This window comes from Nelumbo lutea, chromosome 7, assembly GCF_056320005.1.
Source record: "Nelumbo lutea isolate HS-2025 chromosome 7, American lotus-T2T, whole genome shotgun sequence".
NCBI classification, from domain to species: domain Eukaryota; kingdom Viridiplantae; phylum Streptophyta; class Magnoliopsida; order Proteales; family Nelumbonaceae; genus Nelumbo; species Nelumbo lutea.
The window spans coordinates 17,112,496-17,139,716 of record NC_142690.1 but is presented as its reverse complement, the minus strand read 5'-3'; the positions used below and the strand labels follow the sequence as shown (position 1 = coordinate 17,139,716).

The window sequence follows — 27,221 nt, the reverse complement described above, 5'->3', positions numbered from 1 at the left end:
CCAAACAAACCATACTATGCCTGACACTGAGGAAGTCCGTACCCGAAGGCACCGCACCTGACTTGGGATCTGACGCTTGACAGCCGCATTCTAAATGGCCACCTGCCACTGCCACCTGACACCGCCATCTCCAGTTAGAGAGACGGTTAGGCAGTGACGGTTCTGTCCTAGCAGAAAGGACGACGGCTGAATTGACAGACGCAAGGGTAATCATACCCGACCTGACAAGGGCCTTGGAGCGAGTGCGCGAAGTGATTATAAGAGCCCCCTGCCCCCAACAAACAAGGTATGTGAACTTTACGCTATCTGGTCTACACTTTGCCTTTGAGAGATTACTGATTTGAGCTTTGGAGTTGTCACACCGGGTTCACCCCGGAGTTCTCTCATCTTTCCTGTTTCAGGCTCTCCGACGCTCCAGCTCAAAGGCGAGTTCGTTGACAGCTAAGACCATCCGGATTGCGCTCCATGGTGGCATCAAGAACCCGCTCATTGATCCTCAACGAAAGCTCAGTTCTTGGATTTTTTCCAATAACTCGGTCGGTTTCCTTTGCAAGTTTGTCGGCATCTCGTGCTGGAACGAGAGGGAGAATCGTCTCATCCGACTCGACCTCCCTGCAATGAATCTCGCCGGGCTGATCCCCCATTCTTTGTAGTATTGTCAGAGCCTCCAGGGTCTCGATCTCTCGGATAGTCTTGGCTTCCAATCGTTTCTTTTTATTTCTTCATCTTCTTTTCTCTTCCCTGTGGCAAAAACAGGAACTTTATCCATCTTCTTCTTCTTTACTAAGCTGACAGAGTTGTCTTGGCTTCCAATCAAGAAGCGTCCACTGCTTCTCAGCTGCCAAGAAGATTGTCGTGATGGCTGCAAAAAGCATGCTCCAATCAAGTGACTAATTAATAAATGTCCTTGGTGGCGAGGACGGTGTATCACCCTCAATCTTCAAGCATTCCATTGAAGTTAGACCAACAGAGGTCACATTGATCTTAGGAGGAGCTTGGGCGTTCACCTTAACTTGCAAACCACCAGAGCCAGAGGAAGCAGATTTTGAATTGATCCCACGAGTATCCAAAGTTTCCGAATCTCCAAGCATCATTGATGTTTTTGTTAAATCCAGAGGTGGAGATGCCGCGGGGAAGAACGCCGAGGTGGAGAAACCTTAGTGATGTTTCTCTTTCGCGTTTTTGATCACTGCTCGAGGTTTTTTTTTAGGCGTTTGATGATTTTCTTTCTGGTCAATTCTGGGAATGGTAGGTTTTTTCATGTGATTTAGTTCACATGCTCTTGCTTGTAGTGTGAAGACCAGATTTTGATTTGATTTGCTTTGATGACTCTTTTGCTGTCACAGTTTTGTTTATTGTGAATTGGTGCATATTTCTTGGTTGGGTTTTGTAGGGTTCTCTGGAGTTATTCATATTAGATCTGGTCCTGTTCTTTGCGTCTTGTGTCTCCTTAATTTTGTGTTTACCATGTTCTCCGCTTCGTCCTCACTTTTAGTCATAGCTTGATTATGGGCTGAACTCTTAATTTTTCTGTTGTTGTATTACTAGGTATGAGGTTCCTTTCATCCACTTTCCAAAATCAACCTTGTTGATGTGATGTCGTGACTAGAAAGATTGAATTTTTATTATGAATATTTTACGAAAATATTTTCTTTCCAATTTATTGTGTGAATAGTAGTTTCTTTCTTTCCTCAACTCTTGCCCTAATAGCTAAATAAATAATTGGCAACCTTCTCTGGAGTTAAACAGAAAAGATCAGGTTACTGCATAGTGCTAACTGCTTTGAAGCGAAAATGTCATTATCTGTAGTGTCATTCAAGATTGGTTTTTTTAATCTGTTCATGTATACATGCATATATCCATTTTGAATATTTGGGAACTTCTGACAATGGATTTTGGTGGAGTGGGATTTCATTTAACTTCTCTGGGTTTTGCTTATTTGTTATTCTCCAAGATCTGTACTCTTTCATTAGAGATTTCCTGTCTTTTCTACCATCCTTGTGAAGTGTTATATTCATTTGGCTATAGTGGTTGTCTTAAGATAAGATGTCGATTTGAGTGGTTTGGATACAGCAATTTGAATTGCATTTTGGGCTAGACTAATTTGTTTTTCTGTTTTGAGGTTTCACTTTTAGAAAGAACCGTTTTCCCCCTCTCCAGATGCTGTAGAGCATTAGTTATGCAATTTTAAATTCATTATTGGATCCATAATGTAATGTACATCTGCGAGTATTTAAAAGAGGGTCCTCTACTTGTGGAGAGGATCATTATGAAGCACCAATTCCTATAGTTTAAACCACCTAAAAGTGTTTAGTACCAAAAAAAAAGCCACCTAAAAGTGCACTGAGATTGATGCTTTATGGAATTTCACTTTAAATTGCACAATTTGGATGTTTTAGATGCTTGGGATCAACTACATTCCACTTTAAAATGCACAATTTAGATGTTTTAGATGCTTGGGATCAACTACAGGATCTTTATGCTTGGATTTTCTCTATTTTTTGTCTCTTCTTTTTTTGTTATCTAAGTGTTTCAGTGTTTGTTCTTGGATATACACAGGTTGCTAGAATTTCGTTTAGCTAGGGAGTTTGACATGAAGGATCAGGGGGGCGGTTAATTAGATTTTTGGGATGACGATATATAGGGACAGAAAGAACAGGAAAGTTTGGATAATTCAAAGAGAGTTATGTTCAAAGGCTCTTGCGGCACTTCAATATTCAAGATTCCAAACCAGTCAATATCCCATTTTCTATTGGTTGCAAGTTGTCTTCGGAACAACCACCTAGCACTAAATCTGAGAAAATAGAAATGCCTCACATACCATATTCATCAACAGTAGGGAGCCTTATGTTTGCCATGGCGTGCACTAGACTAGACATTGCACAAGTAGTGGGAGCAGTCAGTAAGTTTATGGCAAATCCAAGAAGAAATCATTGGACTACGGTGAAGAGAATCCTTCGGTATTTGAAGGGTACTTTTGAAATCTCCATTTGTTATAGTGGCCAAAGCTTAAAACTAGTTGGTTATGTAATGCAGATTATGTAGGAGATCACAATAATAGAAAATCAACTACTGGTTATGTGTTTTCTTTAGCTAATGGTGCAGCGAGCTAGGCATCCAGTCAAGTACATGCATTCTTGATCGGCTGCTCAAAGTCATTGGGACAGTCAAAGTGCATTACACTTGACAAGAAATCCTGTTTTTCATGCACGGACTAAACGCATTGATGTACAGTACCACTTTGTTCGTGAGGTAGTTGAAGATGGGCAGATCTCGTTACAGAAGGTCCACACTAACAACAACGTTGCTGATATATTGACAAGAGATAGCAAGAGATGATTGGCAACTATTCTCAAGAGGGTTTTTCATTATGAAAATTATCTTCAAGTGAGAGAATGTTGAAAAGCAAAAAGGTGGGTTAGTTGGTGGCTCACCGAATTTGCAATCGGTGGCCCACCGAGTTGAGCCCACCATGTGTTCGGTGGCACGCCAAATTAATCAGTGGCACACCATTTGCAAACCACCATTTATGGTTTGATTAACCATGAAGAAAATTTTCTTAAATCCCCATTATACCCCTAAGCTCAAGAATAAATAGGGGTCTCTCCTATGTTATTTCTCATTCTATTCTCCATTTCATTTTAGTGTATAGTGTATAGTGTGTTGAGAGGAGTATTGAGTGTTGGGTATAGGTGTGATTCCAGTGAAGTCATTTTGTATTTTTCCTGTTTATAGTAAGAAGGAAGTTCCGAATTGCTGCCCATGGATGTAGGCAATTTGGCCGAACCACGTAAATATGGTGTTCTCTCTTTTTTCTTTCATATCAGTAGGCTTCTTCTCTTTTCCTGTTAAGGCAATTGCACAATCTTCTTTCACCAACACAACATGCATCTTCAGCTTCCAAATTGCATAGTTGGATCCGTTGAATTTCGGTATGTCGAACCGGGTAGAGCTCGAACTCGCCATATTCAACACGTGCAATACCGGAGCACCAAATACAGATTTCTGCATAATCCTAGAATAGAACCGTGTGGCTCTGATACCAATTGTTGGAATTGCACAGCGAAAATAATATAATTTGTACGTGCACAGAAATAGAATAAAAGCAGATAGCAATAAAGAAAGAAAGAAGAGAGAACACTAAATTTACATGGTTCGGCCAACTGCCTACGTCCACAGGCAGCAATTCGGAGCTTCCTTAACAGGAGAAAATACAAAATGACTTCATCGGAATAACACCTGTACCCGACACTCAATACACCCAATTCAATACTCCTCTCAACATATTGTATACACTATACACTGAAATGAAATGGAAAATGGAATGAGAAATAACATAGGAGGGAGCCATATTTATACTTGAGTTGAGGGGTATAATAAGGATTTAAGAAAATTTTCTTCATGGTTAAGCAAACCATAATTGGTGGTTGCAAATGGTGTGCCACCGGTTAATTTGGTGTGGCACCGAATAAATGGTGGGCTCAGCTCGGTGGGTTACCGATTGCAAATTCGGTGAGCCATCGACTGACCCACCTTTTTGCTTTTCAACACAATCCATTGTGAACCTTAAGAAGGAATACAAGGGTATTTTTTGGCAAGAAGAGCTGATCCCTTTCTTACAGTCAGTAACCCCTCCAAAGGAATACACTACTGTTCAGATGTGTTACGTTGAACTCTCCAAGCAAGTCAAGGCTAAGCTTGCGGAAGTAGATCCCTACTTTGCCAAGCTAGCAGATGCCATGGTCACATGGATTGAAGCTTGGGATGAGCTCAATCCACCTGCAAAAGCTGCTCAGCTACCTAATGGCACTACATAGAGAATCTTGGTTAACGGTTACTACTCTTTATCTTGATAGTTTGGACTTGGTAGTTGCCTCACTGTTGTGTTTTCCTATATTTCTCTGAGCTTTTTCAGATGAGAGCTTGAAACATATATATTTTTTTGCAGATGGATGCATGTAATTTATTTTTGAGTTTAGAACAATAAAATATTCGTTTTGGTATTGAAATTAAGTTTTTGCACCACTTGTTTGGTTGATAAATAAGACAATATCTAGGGCCTTGTCCTCCTCTCTCCAGTATAGCAGTTTCCTGTTTTCTGTAGGGTGGTCATTGCTCTGGTAAACTGGTAACGATGCAGAAACCTGTATCGTTGTGATCCACTTCTTGGAGAGATTAACTTGGCAAGTTGAAAAAAGAAATGAGATTTCTAAAATCTATAAATAAGTTGTAGGGGGTATTCTCCCATGTGAATTGTAAGTTCCAAAAACAAATATCAAAACCTGGTTTGAAAACAAATTGATTTTTAAAACAAAATTACAGAAAACAAGATACTGGTTATATGTGTTTTTGTTTTTAAAATTGAAGACAAAAACGTGTTGTTGAATTTCTGGTTTAGTATAATCTGCATTCAAAATTTGTTTTTGTTAAACAAAACCAACACAGTTGGTTCAAGAATGTGCCTTTTTTTTTTTTTGCTGACGTGGCAATTTCAAAAACAAGTGGAAACAAAAGCATTCGTGTTGCTGAAAACCTCTTTAAAAAGCAAATTTTCAGGACAGTTGTCCTATGAAAATATTCAAAACACATTTTTAAGACAATTGTTAGAATATTTATCGGGTGCTTATTGATGATTGCGCTCACAAAGCTGTGCCTACTGCTGGAGTCTGCTTTTCTATTTATTTCGCTGATGTCGGTTCTACTCCGAAAAAAAACAATTTACAAAGAGAGTTTGTTCCATTTTCTTTGAACATCTGATACTCGAATACAAAATTAGAATGTTTGTTTTGCTGGATGTGTTAACTGCCCTAAGAGTAGGGGTGGCAAATGGGTGGTTTTTGTCCCCCATTTGCCACGTTAGGGTCACAAGTCACAACCCACTTTGACCCTGACCCACCCCGACCCATGCCTCATTTGACCCTTTTTTACATTTTTGATATTCTAATTACATAAAAACATACAATTATATTTCAATTATAAAAAGATAAAAAAACATTTTTTTTTCAAAATAAAAATAAAAATGCATGAAAACACATTAAATGGCAAAAAATATATCCATTGTAAAAGTCAGAAATTGTAGAAAAAATAGAAAATAATAAAAAATAAAAAAATTAAATAACATCAAATAAAAATTGTTAAAAACATAGAAAATTAAACAAAATACAAAAAAATTGCAGGAAAATGCCAAATTATAAGTGGTTATTAAATCATTTTCTGATTTTAATTTGTAGATTAATCTATAATTAACAGACAATTATATTTTATATCATCACCATCTAACCCTTATCCGAATTATACACACACGGAACCTGATACAGACCTAACTTTTGGCACATGGAATATCCTAATGAAATCAAGTCATGAATATTTATTTTTACAAGATGTTGTTTTATAAAATATGCAACCTTTGAAGAAGTTAATAGTAGGGGTGCTCACGGTTCAGTATACCTGATTTTGAAACCAAACCGGTATAATTGGTTTTCAGAATACCGATAATTGAAATTGATCGATTAACCAGATGATTGATTCGGTTTGTTGATTTTTTGGTCTTTTAAGATTTACAATATATACTATAAAAGAATATATAAATATATTATAAAAACTAGAAATATATATATATATATATTTTTTTTTTTAAATAATAAATAATATATTATATATTATAAATATATATTTATATAATGTATATTTATTAATTTATAATATATAAAAAATATAAAATGTATATAGAAATATATGTATACCGGTCTATTCGGTTAGTTATCGGTTTTTTATATTGGTTAACCAAAACCGAGTTGATACTTTTAGTTTTTTAAAAATACTGAATCAAAATCGAACCAAAACCGGTCTATTTCATCAGTTTTTCGGTTTTTCTTGCTCACCCTAACTAATAGGGCCATTAGAACCTTGCATAATCAGTATACCTTGCGTGGGGTGAGTGAGTTGTATTGCTATGATGTGCGTTAGCAATTTCACTAGAATTCTGTTGTTTTGATCTATTCATGTTTTACATTTCAAGGGATTGGGAATCCAAGTCAGATATGTTGATGCCAGATGGTGAATGGAAGCTACTTGCATTATAAATAATGATTGCAGTTGCTAGAGGACCATGTTAATTAGAAGAATTGTGCATGAGCATTATTTTTGTAATAGAAGAAATTAGTTAATTTTATAATCACATATATAAATATATATATATATATATATATTTTTTTTTTTTTCATTTTTTACTCTCCCAAGATCACCAAAAGAGAGCAACTCGGAGTCCTTGCTCAGAACGAATTGGGGGCCCAATTCTAAGATCATGTTGGGCTTAGGAATAGAAAATTGAAGAACCCGGTTCCCTATTTTACATTCTAAGATCATGATCTCAATTTGTGCAAATCTTTGAGAACTGATGCATCAATCCCATCGTCAAAGTAGCATATTATATGCCCAATCTAGGTGGGCCCCTACGGATGATGGATTTTTATTTTCTTGTTATCTACCAAAATGTAAGTTATGGGATTCCCACCACATTTAGCGCCCGGATTTCCTGCGCAATACTTCCGAAAGACCTTTCTGTACATCTAATCAAAGAGTGTGCTAGGTAAGCACTCTCTTGTGTAAAAATTTCACGTATCCAATCAAAGAGTGCCAACTAAACATTTTTACATGTGTGAGTTAAAATAACAGACGTTTGAAACGTCTTCCCTATTTTCAGCTTCTCTATGGATTTGTGGGATCCATTCCCAGACTTCACCTCCGCCACTGCTCTTAGCGCCCCTCCATTCTCTACTGAAACGGCAGCTTTTGCCAATGCCCGCATCGATTGGAAGGAGACCCCAGAAACCCACGTCTTCAAAACCGACCTTCCTGGGCTCAAGAAGGAAGAAGTGAAAGTCGAATTGGAAGAAGGTAAAATCCTACAGATCAGTGGAGAGCGCAGCAGGGAGCATGAAGAGAAGAACGATAAGTGGCATCGGGTGGAGCGCAGCAGCGGCAAGTTCCCCCGCCGGTTCAGGTTGCCGGAGAATGCCAGGATGGATCAGTGAAGGCCGCTATGGAGAATGGGGTTCTTACTGTAACAGGCTCAAAGGTTGAGGTGAAAAGGCCGGAAGTCAAGGCAATCGAAATATCTGGTTAGAATAAGTATCGTTGCCTGTCGTACTTGAATGAATACGTTGTGGAATGAAATGTAGGGAATGGGTTGAGATGGTGTCTTCTTTTCAGGCTTCAAATTGAATAAACAATCATAATGTAAAATTGTATTGAAGTTGTTTGTTTAATGTTGAATACGATGTAGTATTGAAAAGTAAATCCCTTGTAAATGGTTTTTCTCTGATGAAGTAGTAAGTCCTTTTGTTTTGCTTCAGTAGAATTAGTATTTTGTTCAATCAATGACTGACTTAGACGCTGTAATGTTGTTGGTGTCTGATTTCTTTTGCTTCTGCTACTGCTTTGAAGGGAGATTATCTGAATTTATTTCATGGGGAAGACAGATCAAGTCCTTAAGTGTTTTCAACAGAATTAGGTAGCAATGCATTACTGGGTAAATTTTTCATGGAAAACACTTATGTATTTAACCATTCTTTTATTTCTCATATAAATAAGTCAATTAGTCATAAAAATCATTCATGGCAACTTTCCCCTAGATGAGAAAGTAATTTATCCACCTAAAAAATGGATAACAATACCCGGGAAAATAAACTTTCTCGGATCATTGCATAAATCTGAAAAAGTAACATAAAATTCTTAGTCAATGGGAACCAAAATCCCATTAACTAATTTTCCTCCTTTCAAAATCCAAAAAGAATGCCCCCTTAGAATGAGCAACAAGAGGGATACGCCATGTCCAAGTGTTGTTCGTGGTGTTATGCTGGTTCTAAAGTTCTCCTGCTAGCCGTTGCAACCGTTTTGCATCCTGAAACTACGAATTACCTAACCATTTCTCATAAATGAGAGTTGTTAAATGTCTACGGAGTTTTTTTTTTTTTCTAATTTTGATTCTCATTATTCGTGAATCCCTTTAGATAATAACTTTACGATATGGAAAATCACTCCAAGAAGAAGAAAACTAAAAATGCGTGTTCGTTTCTTGTCCCAATTTATATATGAATATTTTTGGAGTGTAATTGCATCTGTTTTCCTTTTTTACTAATTTGGGGAGTGTAGTATGCAAAGTGGGTTTTCAGTCCTAACCCGATTTTTTTCTCTTCCAGTTTGTTTTAAATTGATGCTAAAGGCTGTATGGTGATGTCTGGGTTTTCGGTTCTAACCCGATTTTTTCTCTTCGTGTTTGTTTTAAATCGATGCAAAAGGTTGTATGTTGGTGTCTCTGCCATTCAATCAATTCAAGATTCAAAAAATATAAATTTATATAAAAAAATTCGATACAGTACATTTTTTATCTCTTAATCATTACATTTTTATATAATAAATAAATACTCAAATCCAAATCAGGTACATGAATACCCTAATTCAATACTTGTATCACAAACAAATGCAACCTAATGCAATGACATTTAAGTGTTTTTTTTTTAATATTTTTAAAGGACTATACAACAGGGGTAGCCCATCCCCCAACTCAGGTGCAGGCATACCATCAGAGAAGACCTTTCCAACCAGCTGGCTGGCACCTTGCAAATAGGGGTTTTCTATTAGTGGAGATACTAACAACAATTGTGCCTTTTAAGGCATATATATTACTAGATTTAGTTCATGGTATTGTTTGTTGGGGTGCAATCAAGAGCTTTGCTGTGATCCCAGATCTCAAAATGATCAGTTGGTGTAACGTCTTTTATCATTAGTTAGGTTGTTGAATGGTATAGGCTTTCTGTCCTTTTTTTTTTAATATTATGCTCTTTATTTGTTCCTTTTATGGATTTTGTGAAATGCAGTCAATGGACCAAGAGTTTGGATAAGTGTATGTTTAGTGCTTGTCCATTCAGTATGTGTGAGAGATAGAATTGCTATATAACTAGACAACTCTGTATTAATTAATTGGATATAGGGAGTTTGCTGCTGATATATTAGTTCTTACTTGAATGATTACCTTGGCGTTTCCAGAAGTAAAATTTAGCTGATGTTGTTATTTGAAGGATTACCTACCTCCTAGAATTCAGTTTTATTTTGAGGTGACGTGCAGAGATTTTATTTTCTTTTTCTTCCCCTAAACAGATTGATGTGGGATATAGTTGCCTTTGGATGTGGTTATGAAATAAAGCATAGTTGAGAAAATAATTCTAAGTCAAGACTATGTTTTGATACTCTCCATATGGTTGAAGCACTAGTCAAGATTCATGTAAGAGGCGCTGCTGATATTTTGAAAATGTATATAGTATCAGGAAGTTAGACTCCGGTTGGTTTACAGGAAAAAGGGTTAAGGGTCTAGAATTGGAATCAGAATGGGCTATTCAGATTCCAACTGTTTGGTTGGGTGGAATTGGAATGCCATTCCCTCATTTGAGGGAATGGTCATTCCCTGCCCCTCCCTTGGGAATGAAATCCCAGTCATGCTGATTCCAATTTTTATTCCCATTCTTATCTGAACCAAACAGACTATGGGAACAGATCATTTCAATTCCGATTCTGAAGGATTTTGATTCTGATTCCAATTGTAAACCAAACAGACCCTTAGTTGTTCCTTATAAATTAAGGATCAATTTGGAAAGAATACAAATACAAATATGTATAGTACAAATCAATGTTTTAAAAGGCATGGAAGGCATAAGCTTGGAGGCTATTAAAATGCTCTGAGGCATATGCTAGAGGCATTGACACCTCTGAGGCATAAGCCTCAGGTGCAAGAGACATATGCTTCATGCACATCTCATATAAAAAGATAGACAAAAAAAGAAAAAAAAAAGGAAAGGAAAGGAAAAGAAAGGAAAGTGAAAGGAAAGAAAAAGAAAGAAAGAGATGAAAAAAATAAAAGAAAAGGAAAGGGAAGGGAAGAAAAGATAAGGGGAAAGAAAGTGATCTACCCTGGTCCCTTTGGCTAGGGGGCTTCGCCCCCCACCCCATTTTCAATGCAGGAATCCTTTTTTTTTTTTTTTTTTTGCATTAGGGGGGTCTTGCTCTGCTTCGGCTTGCTCACCTTCGCTTCGACAAGACCCCCCTTTTAACTAGTGCTATGCATCTTTGTTCTTCTTAATATAAAAGACTATTATTAAAAACAAAGAAAAAATGAGATCTCCCTTCTGCTTCTTTGTCCTCCTCCTCTTAAGGAGGCTTATGCCTACTTGTGTTCGGGAGACTTACACCTCTTACGTTCTGAACTATGCCTTATGCCTCTAGGTAGTGGAACGCCATCACATTTTAAAAAATTGGTATAAATACGTACAAAATACAAGGTTTTGCACTATACATATTTGTATTTATACTCCTTCCGAACTGAGCCTAATGTAAGATTTTTCTGGCCAGCCTTGAGGAGGCTACATTAAATTATAGGTGTTCCCAAATGGAATATTTTGGTAGATCTGTTGGAAGTAGCATGGGTATGAGTATGAGTGGGGAAAGAGATGCAATTCATGATCAGAAACGAATATTTGGGTTATAGGTGCTATAGTGGTTGCCAGGTGATCAAGAAAAATGTAATTCTTCAAGGCCTTCTACATGTTTGGAATTTGGTTATGGAATGAGGTTTGAAGCCTATAAGAAAATTGGATTTTTTTTTTCTCTTTTTTACTTTTGCTCTCTAAAATACCCAAGCATCTTAGAAGGCCTTTTCTTGGATCACAAAGATTAAGTGTGTTTTTTTTCTCTTTTTCAGGTCTCATTCTCTAAAGGTTTTAATAGGGGACAACGCTTATGCCCTCCTTTAATTGTGAATATTTTCTTCAGACATCATACAGTGTACTCATTTCCATGGGTTGATTCTCGGAAGGATCACTAATGCTGGATCCATCAACAACAGCACAAAGTGCTTCCACAGCTTTTGTCTCAAAATGTGACCTTGATTTGCATTGATGACTCCACCTTCTCAGTGCCATATTTGATGCTTCTTCCTCTCTTCAGGTAAAGTCAAGATGGTTGGTTAAACATTTAAATAGAATAACACATGGAAACAATTTTTATATGCCAAGAATATTTGGTGGTTTAGAACAAGGTTTCCTTTTTTAAGAAAAGGTAAAGTAATATTCATTAGATGAATTGGTTAGAACTGTAGCTGTACACAGGGAGCTTACAAAAGTAGCTGCATATGTTGTACTGTTAGAACTCATGTTCAAAATGAATTGGTTCCCCTTCAATGTGTTGGTAGGAGACAACGCCAGTAGTGAATCTGATGCTAGATAAAGGAGGTATTTGAGTTCAGACTTATATTATGATTGCCAGAAAATTGCAGTGGGGATTGTTACAAGGAAGATTGCTAAAAGTTGAGATCGGACATTGTCGTCTTGCGAGAAGAACAATAACAGTAGAAACAACGAAACATTAATGATGACCTCTAAATTGTGTTTATGGTGTATTGTTGAGAAAGATCAAATGAATTTTTGAGAAAGATGAGATGATAAAGGTTGTGTAGGGCACCTTTTAAAGCTTGGAACCCATGAGACTAGTTGAGCCATGAGCATGACTTACAGGCTATCATCATCCAGAAGATAGATGTTGTCAATATCTCCAGTAGCCTCTCTGTCCTGCACATAAAAATGGAGCAGGATTTTTCACAATCCACTGTCCTTCAGGGATTGGCATTTGATCTTTGATCTCTATGAAGTTCTTTATTGGTTTTCTGAAAGGAGAAAATCCTATGTCAATTGAGAAGAGATTTCCAATCTTTTTCCTTTGATATCCTGAAAGAAGAGTACTTCCTATAAGATTTTATTAGTCAATCTAACTTCACTTAGTTCAAATATAAATACTTAAAGAGAAATATGGATAAAATTGGAATAGAGAAATTTGAAGTTAGAACTAATTTTATAAAACTCCTTAAATTTTGGAAGTTAGAACTAATTTACGACACTCCCTTTGTTGTTAAACCACCATCAAATTTTGGACAATCCTTAAATATTTTCTAGATATTTAAGCCATATAGAAATTTTCAGTAAAATACTCTCTTTTCCATTCACTGATTTTAGACCCATCTAAGAACAAGGGTTATATGCAGGTTTTCTTGTCAATTGCTGATCAATGGTTTATCTCCTTAATGATCCAACTTTAAGAATCTGGTATTTTAGTCCATATGCAATAACAGTGACCTATTAGCTTTATATCTCCACTCAGGAACCTAATAACAATACCAATGACCAATTAGCAAGCCTACAAATCATGGGAAATGTGAGATGTGAAATTGAAATTGAAAGAGCTTTCAACAAATTGGAGGGAATGAATGAGTTCATCAGAATAATGAGTTTGACCCAGATGGTTGAACTGCTTAACCGGAAACCGGTCCCCTGACTGGTTCTATTTCCGGTTCATTTTTAAAAAACCTTGCAAAAATCTGAAGCAAAAAAATAGATATGGTTTAGGTATAATGGTTCAATCTGGAGAAGCAAAAACTGTTAGATAAAAAAAACAAAAATCTAGATCCCTTAATTATTGCAGCAAATAACTAACACCGGAAACAATAGACAGTAGCTAGGGTTTTAGAGTTCAAAATCATTAGAGGTTAACATTTTAACCTGTTGTTCATGCTTTGTCCGATGCCTGGTGGTTGCAGCAGCGTTGGCGATTGCGACGGCGACCCGGACGAAGTGCTGGGTTGCTGATTTGGAGGAAGAGGGAAGAAGAGGAAACAAGAAAACTGAGAGAGAGAGGAGGAACTGTCACTGGCGGTCGATGTCCAGTGACGCAACCATCACTAGTGGTCGGTGTGGAATAGGGATGGCGAGAGAAAGGAGTGCTGAGCAGATGATGTGAACTCCTATGCAGGAGGGAGGGCGAGAGAAAAAAACGAGGGGGCAAGAGAAAGGAGTACTGGTGGGTTTTTCAAAACATAGTACAAATAATAAAATAAAAAAACGGCTGTTGGTTTCAGCCTTCCACACCTCAGTTGTGAACCAATGATGTGTTAAATGTGCATTGGTGGTTGCAGAGTTTTTCTGCAACCACGATGCAGAGGATGTGAGCTCCTTTTGAACATGTAATCCACAATACTTAATTAATAAGTGCCTTAATCAAATTACCATCTTTGTATTCCAACAACCATGAATAGACAAATCTAAGGGAAAAGAAAAAAAAATCAGAAGAAAATAACAGAAAATCAGAACTAAATTAAACATCCAGAACTCTAATACAAGGCAATAGTAGGTAGAAATGAATCAGCAATATCAAAGCAATGCCATTTTCCTCTCAGAAATCCCAAATGATCATGTTAGATATGATCTCTATAAACAAGTGCGCGCCACTTCATTCGATTGAGACAATGAGTTGAGAATGATAATGGATGAAGACGTTAGCTGTAGTTTCTTCTGCTAGAACCCTACATTATGAAACCAATTGGCTTGTCCTTTACAAGACGAATCATGTGTATTATTAGGATCCTTCATGAAACACTGCATATTTGAACTCAACCAAATCAATATTGAATAATAAATATGCGGAAAATGGGTGATATATCTGTAAATCTTTTAGCAGAAAAAAAAAAAAAAAAAAAAAAACAGAACAATAACCAACCAGATTAGAAACAAGAAGGTGTATAAAAGCTCACCAGTACTTCTGCAAAGATATAGATAGTAGCAGTGCAGGAGGAATTGAAAGAGGAATCATGAAAGATCTGTCCAACAACCATGAGAGCAAGAACGAATTTTTGGGATGTGATTGACCATCCTACGGCATTCACCTCCGTTCTTTCGAATACCATTTATAAATGTTTCATCCATATCCTGCAATTCAAGTTCCTTCAGTTGGGTAAGGTTGTCAATTCCTCTAGGCACTGCTCTTAACATTGGACAGCATCTTATAACTAGTTTCTGAAGGTTGGGCAATGTGCCTTTGTACAGTATCACCGTACGCAATTGACACAGTTGTTCAAATTCCAGTATCTTAAGTTTCTTAAATTTTTTTTGCATGAAGTCCAACTTATCTCCACTGTAAGCATCAAGCAACTGAAGCTCCATTAGGCTAGGCAAATCTTGAAGGGCTTCAATGGGATTATCCTTTAACTTTGACCACTTCAGGCGTATCCTGACCAGGTCGTGAAGTTCTGAAATCCATCTGGGCATGCTTTGAAGGTGCCCCTTCAGATATAAACGTTGAAGATGGCTAGGGGGATCAGACATAGTCTGTAGATCAAGATGTTCCTCCATTCTTTGTGATGATATGCTTAAACTGTGAAGGCTCCGCATCTTCTCAATGGAGATACACAAATCTTTCCCACTTTCTTTTTTCAGTTCAACAATCCCCAATTTCCTTAGTTGGGCCAAAATTTTCAAGTCTTTGACTATTCCAGTTTGCTTGCTTGCTTTTACAAAAGCTAGCTTCTGCAAAGAAGTTAAGCCACCAATTTTCTCATGCACACTAACACCTCTTACACAATCGAAAGGCGCATAGTTTTGAAAGTCGTACCGATAGACTAAAAGATGGCGTAGTCGATGAAGATGGGCAATTTCAGAGGGCAATTTAGTGATGAATGTATGCTTAAGATCCAAAGTTTCAAGGTTTACAAGCTTACCAATCAACTTGGGCAGATTTTTGACCCTGGTATTTCTCAAACTTAGATACCTTAACAGAAGTAGATCGTCAATTCCATTAGGAAAAGTATCCAAGGGTGCATTCTCCAAATCCAAAACCTTCAAGAGCCTAAAGTTTGAAATAACTTTGTGGCTAAAGGAGGTGGACGAAGATGATCCATCCAATGGGAACCTGAAAAAGGATCGAACATATGGGTAGGGGCCCCAGTTGTTGTAGGATAGATTCCTGCAACCATCATGAACAGGTAAGCGGCGGATTCGGTTTCCCAAGTTTTGATTCGACTCTCTGAGAATTTTAAAAAAGTCTTCATTTTCGGCCCTCGAAACTATGATGTCGTTCATCAAATAATGAAGCCGACAAGTTCTGGGTCGCCCGTCGATCTCTGTGTCCACGATATGAAGCAAGTTACTCCCGATGAGATGATTGAGGTAATCCTCTGCAACATCTTCCAATGTTCTGTCCCCCATTTCCTCGATGAATCCTTCAGCCATCCATAACCGAATCAACCTTCTACAGCTGAGACTGTAACCCCTGGGGAAAATGCCGAGGTACAAGAGACAATTGGTATGGTGGTAGGACAGATTGTTAAAACTTAGATATAATATTCCAGTAATACGTGAAAGAGATCCTGTCCTTGCTAACTCGGAGCCAAGAGTATCGTGCAGCTTTCTCCATTCAACCATGGCTTTGCTTTTGTTACTTAGTATTAGTTTACCTATTTCAACAATTGCAAGAGGCAATCCTTCACACCTCGTTACAATCTTTTCAGACCACTCCTTCCTCTCTGAAGGGCATTCTGCAAAGCTTGACGAGAAGGCCCTCTTGCACAGGAGTTCTCGTGCCTCCGCCAAAGGTAGAGGTTGTAGGTTGTAGACATGACCAGAATATCCAGTGCAAGAATTGGCAACATCGTTTCTACGCGTTGTAACAATTATTCTACTACCGCATTCGTTGTTTGGTAACAAGCTGCTGAAGTTTTCCCAAATCTCTGGTTTCCATATATTATCAAAAACAACCACATACCTTTTATGCTGCAAATAATCCTTCACCTTGGCCATTATGTGAACTAAATTGGTTCTTGAAGGGGTCTTGCTATGTGGTTCGGCCTCTAGACTACTACTGATCCCACTTGATGGGACAATTTGGGATGACAAGCTCTTCAAGCTCTCCGTTTTGCTGTATGATTGCTCCACTGCGACCCAAGCATGGCATTCAAATGTTTCTTTTAACATATTGTACACTTTTCTGACAAGGGTTGTCTTGCCCAAACCACCCATGCCAACGATGGAGATCACAGTAGTCATTGATCTTGGTTCCCTTATCCTGGAAATCAGCTGGTGTACTGGTTTATCAAAGCCTATAATCTGAGATTCATCAAGGAACAAGGAGGCCAAATTATTGAACTCTTGTGTACTGATTGTGGTAGTAGAACCAGATGGGGCTTTTTGACTACTTATTGAGATGATATCCCTGCATCTTTCTCTATGTTCCTTGAGGTCGTTGATCCTTTTCCGAATATTTTCTATCTCTCTGCCTAGGGAATGGAAAGGTCCCCAGTTCCATGGCCTCCAGTTCCATGGCAACTGAGGGTAATTATTGTGAGACTCTTGAGTGGCATAAAGCTTGTACTTGTCTATTACAACTTCGATGTCATAAGCTATCTCTCCAAATTGTTTTATCCTCGGATTCTCACTTCCGTTGCTCTCCTGCTCTTTGTAAGCTTTCATTAGGACTGCTTGAATTTCTTCTAATTCAAGTGTAAGATTACGAATCTGTTCGTGAATGCCTCGTACGAGCTCTACTTCTCCCAGCAGTAAGCGCAAGCTTTTGAGTAGAAGGGGCAATGCACCCAAGTCCATAGTTCTCTCTCTCCCCCTTGTAATACCTTCTCGAGTTTTTCAAATACTTTGCCAAAGAGATGCTTCTAATAACATTGACGCCAATAAGGAGAAAGCCTCCATTAAGAGGGACACGATCGAGCAAAGGGCAATGCAGCTTTCTTGCATTTGGAAGGTTTTGAACAGGGTCATAAAGGGCATGAATTGACACTGGATCTGTTATAAATTCTTCTTCATCATGATCATCATCATCTTCCAAGCCTTTTATCTCAGTTATATGGGTCAGCAGTCAGCTACATGAATACATCATGATCTGGCATAAATCCATAAACATGCAAAATTGGATCTCAACACTCACAGCAATGGAATAATTGAGAAGAAAACCCAGTTGATATCAGACCAAACCAATAAATTATGGTCTAAAAATTTATTAGACCAAACCAAAGCAAAAGCAGTTTGGTTTCTAATACGGTTTGGGCCATTCGGCTTAACACAATCAGAAAAACCAAATAATATATATTATCCCGCATAAATAACAAATAAAATTCAAATATAAATTTGTCTTATTTACAATTGCCAACTATTGAAGTTGTATAAATTGCATTCACAATTGATCAAACGTGAACAGGTCCTTAGGCATCAAATCACGTAATATGTTTAAATGTTAAATGAATACTTATGTTGTACATAAATAATTATATTATATATGTTTGAACATATGCGTTTTACATGCATTAACATATGTTGTTAATAATTTGGTTTGACTTCTGAAATCAGAAAAATAAACCAAACCAGAAAAATTATGGTTTTGGAAATTCTCAAATTAAACTAGAATGTTTTGAAGACTTTAGCAAACCGCCGATTTCAGTTTGATTCGGTTTGCTTTGGTGGTCTAGACTCTAGACCATGTAATGGACACCCAAACCCGTAGCCAAGTCTTCAACATAAGAACATGTTGAAGACTTGGTTAGGGTAGCCCATCCCCAAACCCATAAACCCTACAACTCAGGTGCTGGTGCGATTTGACCCAAAGTCTCAGCTACAACTAGCAATAAACCTTGTTACCAACCAGCCAGTTGGCACCTTGCGACACATTAAAGTCAAAGAAAACATTCATAGCCTTCCTACATACTTTAAATGGCTGCTGGACCGTGGACTTTCTAAGGTAGATGGTTGGTATATGTCGCATGGATCTAGAGTGCACATAGTGGAACCAAATTCTCTAGAAGCAAAATGATGCACACCGGGCCAGTGTTAATTACACATGGGGCACATGTGGAGCACCACCTTATGCATATGGAACACAACGTGCTTACTTTGTGATAGGTAGCCCAGCCCGGTGTTGATGACTTTGTCATCAGTTAATCCGGACTCACAAATAGTTGGTCCTCAAGCTCAAGTTTTAAAGATTGGGACCAACATCAGATGAGCCTGCCTAAGATGTTAACTAGATCAAATACAATCAAACCCAAATATGTAGTTTTGCCGCCAAATTTTGACACTAATGGAGAGAAGTTCCATAAAAGCTCTTTCAAAGATCGAGAAAGAGAACATAACATAGATGGTTAGAAGTAATCCAATCATGGATTGGAAGCCATATTCATAAAATTTAATCAATTTGGAAAAACAGTAATGTGGACTCAGTTTGTTTGCAGTGCAAATTTCACTTACATTGTTATAAATATTGCATGGAAGTGCAAAAAGTCTGAGCGTAAGTCCTTATTTGTTTTTGCTTCATATCTGACTTTTGTCTTATTTGTTTGTGAAAAGTAAAACGATGTGGTATCCGCATTATATGAAAGAAAATTGAAGTAGGAGGGTCATTTGTTTGGGGGTGAGGTAGGGAGCAAGATGATGTAGTCCTTACTTCAAATGAAAGAGAATCAAGGCAAGAGGATGTTGCTGCAAATTTTACATCAGTTTTTGAGAAGCAAATTTTGCACTATCAATAAGTTCAAGTGAGAGAAAAAGGCACGAATTGTGTATCAAGTACAAGTCCAAAGCATATTTATAGACAGATGCAAAACTAAATTGAATTCAAATTTTGTATCTGATTTCAGATTTGCACTACAGAGTGATGGAAACTCCTGATTTAGCTCAATATAAAAGACAGTTTCAAAAGAAATACAAAGATATATACCTGCACTATTTGTTGAACCTCAAAGCTTGCACTCTGATTGCTAGAATCAAATCCAGATCTTATCTTGGCTGACTATACAACGAGGATCTCTCTATGAGAGTGTGTATACATAAAAGCAACAAGAGTGATTGTGGAGATTCTGTATACAATACCGTACCAACCTTCACTCAGTCAATTTACTCAGCAGCTCATCATCTTAAGATGAGAAATAATTGGTTATCCTAAAACAAGTTGATCTGATTCTTGTCATGAGATGAGTAGATTTGTCAACATAAGAGTGATTGTGGAGTGTTTGGGTCGTGTAGTATATAATATTATATGCATAAACGCCAGTTAATTATAACTTACTTCTGACACATGTAGGTGGATTTTAACATATTAATTGAGTGTTTGCTAACATATTTGTTGATATGGCATTTGCTTTTGACTGCTCCTATAAGTTCCAGATAAGCTATTCAAAGTAGTTCCATGGATCATGGCCATGGGAGAATCAACTGTTTCAACAAGAGTCATTTGTTGGCTTTTTGGATTTTCACCAAACATAACCATTGGGCTTTTTGTGTGGAGTCCATCTCCAAACGCCAGAAGCCACAGTCCAAGGGTTTGACATCTAACAATTAACTACTTCAACTCTTCTTCTTCTTGATATCTGGGTCCATCTTTCTCTTCTCTTTTTCCAACAAAAACTAGAAAAGTAATGGTGTTGATTATTTTAAAGATGAGTGAAGTGTTTCAATGAGAGCGCCCTTTTATGTGGTAATTGACACTAAGGCCACATTCGCTTTTCGGTAAGTTACTTATTTGGTTAAGTGTTTTTCATGAAAGAATTAATTGGGTAAGTGCATTTATCCATATTCTTTTATTTCCCAGATAAATAAAGCAATGACCATTTTAACCATAATAATTCATTATTAAAAGAGGCATTATGTCCCATTCAAGTATTAATGACTTTCCCCCTAGGTGGGAAAGTTATTTACCCACCTAGGAGATGGGTAATACATTTGAAAATATATTTTACCTAATCTCCACATAAATATGAACAAAGGACATGAATTTCTTGGTCAAAGGACTTTCGGTTTCCATAAAAATCCAAAAAAAAAAAAAAAAAAAGCAAACGCCCCCTGATGGAGAGAAATTTTATGAAAGCTCTTTTGAAAGATTGAGAAAGAGAGCATTAACTGAGATGGTTAGAGGTAATCCAAATATGGATAGGAAACCATGTTCATAAAAACTAATCAATTCGGAAAAACAATACTTTGGACTTGGTTTATTTGCAGTGCAAATTTCATCTACATTGGTACAAATCCATACAAGTACAAATTGGCTGAGTGTGATAAATTCTTATTTAATTTACTTTTGCTTCACGTCTGGCTTTTGTCTTTTTGTTTTTTTATGAGTAAAATGGGGAAATAAAATGATGTGATTTTTACACTATTTTTCATTATATATTAAAACAAGGATGGCCATGTCAGATGCTCTCTCCTTTCTCTATTACCTAAAATTTGGGGACCATTTCATTCATTCTCTCTCATTTGTGTTTGAAAAGGGAAGTTTCCAAAAACAGGGCATTTGCCAAGTTTAAGATACTTTAACGAATTGGAGTAGTGCCATTCCTTCTTCCATTCTAAAGAACTTCCAATCGAGCATTTCATTCTCTGGCTCTCTTCCCTGTTTTTCTTGCATATTTTAGAGTCAATTCTCTTCCCTTCCACCTTTCTAGCAAAAGTGAGAAAGAGAGCAAGGAGATCTTCTTTGGATTGGCACCCGGTGCAATTGAAGCATCTTCTTTGGACCGGCTAAGATACAGGTGTTGACACTTGGATTGGCCAAGGGCAACAAAGTCAATTCGTTCCCGAGTTCTGGTGGAGGGCTGAGGGCTCCGAGGCTTCGGAGGGTGTGAGCCGAGGCCAGAGAGTGGAGGCCGAGGGGGATCTAAACTCATAACAATTTATTTAAAAAACTACAAAGACATAGCATAAACAATAACTATTGATAAATTTATCTTAAATTTCTAGAAATTCCATGAAATTACCAAATACTATAACCAAAATAAATTACCTTTATTTACCATAAATTACCAATAATTATAAAAAATTATCATAAAATAGTAGAAATTTCCAAGCATTAGCACAAATTATTATAAAATAGTAGAAATATCGAACAACATAAATTACACATTTTTTAAAAGAAATAATTAAATTAATAGAAATTACCAGAATTTAGTAGAACTTAGCAAAAAAATTAACAACATTCTTTAGAAAAAATGATAAATTACCAGAAATTATCAAAATATAAATTAATAAAAATGACCAGAAATTAGAAGAACTTAGAAAACAATTACCACTTATTTCCACAAAATATGAAAAACTGCCAAAAATTACAAATAAATTATCACATACTAAATTACCAAGACTTAGCACAAATTACCAATGATAAATTATCTTAAATTACTAGAAATTACTTAAAGTTATCAAGTAACCAAAATAAATTACTATTATTTACCATAAATTGCCAATAATTATAAAAAATTATCATAAAAGTAGAAATTTCCAGAAATTAACAAAAACTAGTAGCAATATCCAAGACATTAATAAAATAAATTTTAAACGAAATAAATTAATTAGTTAAAATAACCAAAATAAATTACCATCATTTACCATAAATTACCATTATTTCCAGAAATTAGCGGAACTTATCATAAATTAGTATAAATAACCAAAAGCATAAACTTAGCACAAAGTTATCATAAAATTGTAGAACTCTGCCAAAAATTTATAAAAAAAATTACCAAGACCTATCATCAAATTACCAATAATTATTGATAAATTATCTTAAATTATTAGAAATAACATGAAGTTATCAAATAATATAACCAAATAAATTACCATTATTTACCATAAATTATTAATAATTATAAAAATTATCATAAAATAATAGAAATATTGAAAAACATAATTTACACAATTTAGACCCAATAAATTGCATATGATTTTTCTATTATTTTATTCTTGCTTGTCAAAACCCGTGCATCACACGGGTCCCCACTAGTATGAAGAAAAAATTGTAGGAGGGTCATTTGTTTGGGAATGAGGTAGGAAGCAAAGACGATCTAGCCCTTACTTCATATAAGAAAGACTTGAGGCAAGAGGATGGTGTTGCAAATTTGATGTCAGTTTTTGAGATGCAAAATTTACACTATCAATAGGTTCAAATGAGATTAAAAAAAAACCCACAAATTTTTTATCAGATAGAAGTGCTAATCATAATTACAAACAGATGCAAAACTAAATCAGATGCAAAATTTGTATCTGGCTTAGGTTTTCACCGCAAACAAATTAGTAGAAGGCTGAGTTTGGAAGAAGTACAAATGCAAATTTATAAAGTGTAAAACCTTATATTTTATATTATTTTGTATGTATTTAGGCTGTACATATTTGCATTTGTACTGCTTCCAAACTGAGCCTTAAGAACATCAAACCCCTTCTTTAGCTCGATATAAAAGACAGTCTCCCAAGAAATAAGAAGATATATACCTGCAGCAATTGTTGAACTTCAAAGCTTGCACTCTGCTTCCTATTCCCGCTTCTCTCTATGGGAATCACATCCGGATCTTCTCTTGGCTGCCTATACAATGAGGATGGGGATTTTCTCTCTTTCAGAGTCTGTATATATAAAAGCAACAGGAGTTGACTTCAAATTGACTTAAGGACAACCACAAAATAAAAAAATAAAAAAAATAAAAAACAATTTAATTCCAAACCTTCATAATTAAATCAATAAAGCACTATACCAGCCTCTTTGACTCTGCAATTACTAGAACCCAGATTTCCTACTCAGTCTCTCTATTCATACCCTATTCACACTACACTAAAGCCATACATCTTACAATAGAAAGTGGATATGGTTCACCCACTCATCAATTAAAGATGAGAAATAATCGTTCATCTTATAATAAGTTGATTCTTGTCATAATTAAGATTAGATTTGATAGCAGAAGAGTGATTGTGAAGTGTTATTGGGTCTTGTACAGTATATTATATATATCACATGTGGGTGGATTTTACATATTAAGGTAATGTTTTCCAGTTATCGTATTTGTTGACATGGCCTTTGTTTTTTGTTTTGAAAAAAACTAAAGCCAGCCGTATTGGTGAGCACACATTAAATGTTCTACATTTGAAACTTGAAAGTTAGTTTAAATTTCAAACGTCTCCATGGAGATCCGATTCGAATGAGGTGGGGATGGAGACGATTTTCCCCCTATGGGGATGGGGATGGGGAAATTTTCATTCCCATTGGTGGGGATGGGGCAGGGACAGGGAGAACACTCCCCACCCCGTGAGGACCTTGATCCCCACCCTATGGGATCTTTACTAATATATGTATTCATATACACATATATTTATATATGCATATATATCTATACATGCACTTATATATTAATATTTTAAAAAATAATACAGTTAAATATGTTTGAATCTTTTCTAATATGATTGTAATTTTTAATTATTTTATTTTTATTTTATAAATAAAATAAAAAACAAAAAAAAATAATTGACATTAATTATAAAAAATCACGGAGAGTAAAAATTCCTATGGGGATGGGAATTCCCGTGAGGACAGGGATGGGGATAATCTTGTCTCCATTAGTGGGGACAGAGACGGGGGCTCCCCGCCCTCTCGCCATTCCTATCTCATATGAGTTCCAGATAAGCTACTCAAAGTAGCTTCATGGCATGGGAGTCACTCAACTGATTCAACGAAAATCATTTGTTGACTGACTTTTTGGTTTTCACCAAACATGACTTTTGGTCTTTCAGCATGGGATGGAGCCCACCCTGAAACATCAGAACCCACAACCGAACAGCCCTCCCAAACAGGCACTAAGGAGTTTATGTCATCTAACAATTAACTACCTGTTCTCTTCTACGCGGATTATGGGTCCATCTTTTTCTTTTCTTTTTCCATCAAAATCTAAAAAATTAATAGTATTGATTAATTTAAAGATGCCTATGTTCTATAACGGAGTGATTTGATTCAATTTTTTTTGTGGTTGATTTTAAATTATAGCCCAATACATAAAATTCGAAAAAGAAACTACAAAATTCTGGACCGGATTCATGGAGAAGCAAACTGCCAAAGAGAGGAGGAAAGAGAACAAACTGACAAGGTCCTTAGACCAAGCACTTCAATGGTTGTCCTAAAATAGACTTAAGATTTTTCAAAAGAAACAAACACTTCACTTTCAATTTTAGGGGATGTTACCATAGCCATTTTTCAAAAAAACAGTGCCACGTTGGATCCATATAGGCATTTCAACAAATGTCTTTGTATCTTATTGTTTGGTTCATCCGATTATTAAAAAAATCGGGCATGCCTCGAAAATCAGGACCCCGCCGATGCATGAAACATCAAATTTGGCGTTTCATGCATCGGTGAATCGTTTCCCCCAACGGTTGACTGATGTGTATCCTATGTAGTGCTTACCTATCAGCACATACATGAAAAACGGTGATGAAAATCACCTTACCAAACAGCATAGTGTTGCTCACTGCCTATGTGGCAGAAGCTTCTTTTTTTTTTTTTTTTTTTTGAAAAACGGGTCTTGGAAGCATGGGTGTTTTTTCTTGAAAATCGGTCCCAAAAAACATCCACACTTCCAAACACCATGTTAATTGTGTAAAAGCTCATTTCTTCACCTATGCTAATATTTCTATGTAAATAACATGAAAAAGAAAACCAAAATAATCTTTCATTTCAAGGACAAATATCTAATTCAAATATTTTAATCCAAAAGATTTTCTATGCACTTGAAGTTGAAGAAATAAAACCCTAAGGCCGCATTTGGAAATGATGCAAATGGAGTGTAAATCCCAATTCAGGGTAAATTTGCACTCTAGTTCACTTTTGCCTGTTTTTAGCAACATTATATTTATGCATTGACAAATGACAGACCAATGCATATTTACATTGACAATAAGATGTAAAAGTATATCAATAAAAAAGAAGTAAATTTGCATTCAAGTAGACTTTTGATTAAAAAGCATATGTTTTATTGAAATTCATGTTTGCATCCATTATAGCTAAAAATCTGTTTGATAAGAAAATAAAATTATCAATACAAAACTAATCCAACTTTACAATTTATACACTATATATTTGCATTCACACTTATTTTCATCTTTCCAAATGCAGCGTAAAAGTTATTGTTTCACATGGGTCTTACCTGTTGCAGGGAATCCTTCATAATTGATTTATTAAATGAAACTCTAAGTCTGAATAATGACAGCATGAAAGGAGTTCCTTAACATCGACACATGCACCCAGAGATACTCTGGCTTTCAATCAACCTCAGGCCCATGAATTAAACAGGGGTCATTTACAATTATCCCTGTACTTTCGCGTATTTATTAAATTTAATTACAAAAGACACCGCTTTTTATTTGTAACCACTTATCAATTTTTTTTTCTTAAATGGTGCTTTTTATTCTAACATCCTTTCAATCAAATTAATCAAAACAAAATATTGATTTTACCCCAAGTTTCATTTTTGAAAGGCTGACACAAGAATTGTGAACCAAAGGGACCCTGGGAAATAAGTTTGAGTAAGTACTTTTTAAGAAATAAGTACATTTCGAATAAGTTCAAAATTTTGTTTTATTTTTCATGTTTTTAATTCGTCTTGGCCAAAACCATCCAGTCGGTGCAAAGCCCATTCAAACAGCCATCATAGCCTTGCATTAGAAATATCTCTCCATGAAATAAAGCACAGAGGTATGGAGGCTGTAAAGACTGTTCGAATAGTGTTCGAATGAGCCTTGCACTGACTGAAGCCAATCTCGTCTTGGCCTATGATGCAATTTTCAAAATACCTATACTATCCCATTTGAAAGAAGTACTTTTTGCACCAAACACTCATAAGTGTTTATAAGGATAAACACTTATTAATAAGCACTTAGTTATCCAATAATCACTCTAAAACAGGGGCTAAACACTGTGACCCATATGATTAGAATTCTTCATGTCATAAACCTTCTCTCATGCTAATAATTTCTTCAATTTATTGGATCACCAGGTAATTATTTAGCAATTAAGAGGGTGTTCTACAACACAAATGTTTTTGTTTTCATTTGTTTTTGAAATCACATCAGAAAAAAAAAAAAACATGTTCTTAAATTCTGTTTTTGTTTTCAAAGGAAAACCATATTGACAATTTTATTTCGAAAAACAATATATATTTTTGGAAGCAACAAAATATTTGTTTTTAAAACAAAAACAAATTTTCTAGTATAGAAATTATGGAGCATGATGTTTAATAATCAGATAGAAACAAGTCTTTGAAACCGAATTCAAGAACATGTTTTTGGTTTCGGTTTTGAAAAAAAAAATGCATATACAACCAAGAACATATTTCTTGTATTTTTGTTTTAAGAAACAATCCGTTTTCAAATAAGATAGTTTTGATTCATTTTTGAACCGGTAACAAGAAAAACAATTCATATTATAGAATGCCCACTTAAAATGGTTGATGGGTTTTAAACATCTCTTAGCATGTTAATTGAATGGATAAGCAGTTCAATTGTTTGCTTTGATAATTTTTTAATTGTCTCTCTATATACAAAATAATCGTC

General features: G+C 36.0%; 1 protein-coding gene, 1 long non-coding RNA gene and 1 pseudogene across 3 annotated transcripts; 2 read left to right on the top strand and 1 right to left on the bottom strand.

The window, feature by feature from the left end:
• Positions 1-317: 317 nt before the first annotated feature.
• On the top strand, positions 318-5,009 carry LOC148845375 (uncharacterized). Its single transcript, XR_016101790.1, has 2 exons — positions 318-1,248; positions 2,560-5,009. It is a non-coding gene; the product is annotated as an uncharacterized LOC148845375 (long non-coding RNA).
• Positions 5,010-7,460: 2,451 nt separating this feature from the next.
• Positions 7,461-8,033, top strand: LOC148845374 (18.1 kDa class I heat shock protein pseudogene; annotated as a pseudogene).
• A 6,022-nt stretch (positions 8,034-14,055) lies between these two features.
• On the bottom strand, positions 14,056-23,229 carry LOC148845373 (disease resistance protein RPM1-like). Of its 2 annotated transcripts, XM_088953363.1 has the most exons (4): positions 23,124-23,229; positions 19,591-19,729; positions 14,630-17,763; positions 14,056-14,474 (listed from the first exon to the last, which is right to left on the bottom strand). In XM_088953363.1, the coding sequence occupies exon 3, from the start codon at positions 17,469-17,471 to the stop codon at positions 14,685-14,687; it is 2,787 nt and encodes a 928-aa protein (XP_088809489.1). In that variant the 5' UTR covers positions 17,472-17,763; positions 19,591-19,729; positions 23,124-23,229; the 3' UTR covers positions 14,056-14,474; positions 14,630-14,684. The 2 variants fall into 2 exon arrangements, with proteins under 2 accessions (XP_088809489.1, XP_088809490.1); XM_088953364.1 differs by lacking the exon at positions 19,591-19,729.
• Positions 23,230-27,221: the final 3,992 nt, after the last annotated feature.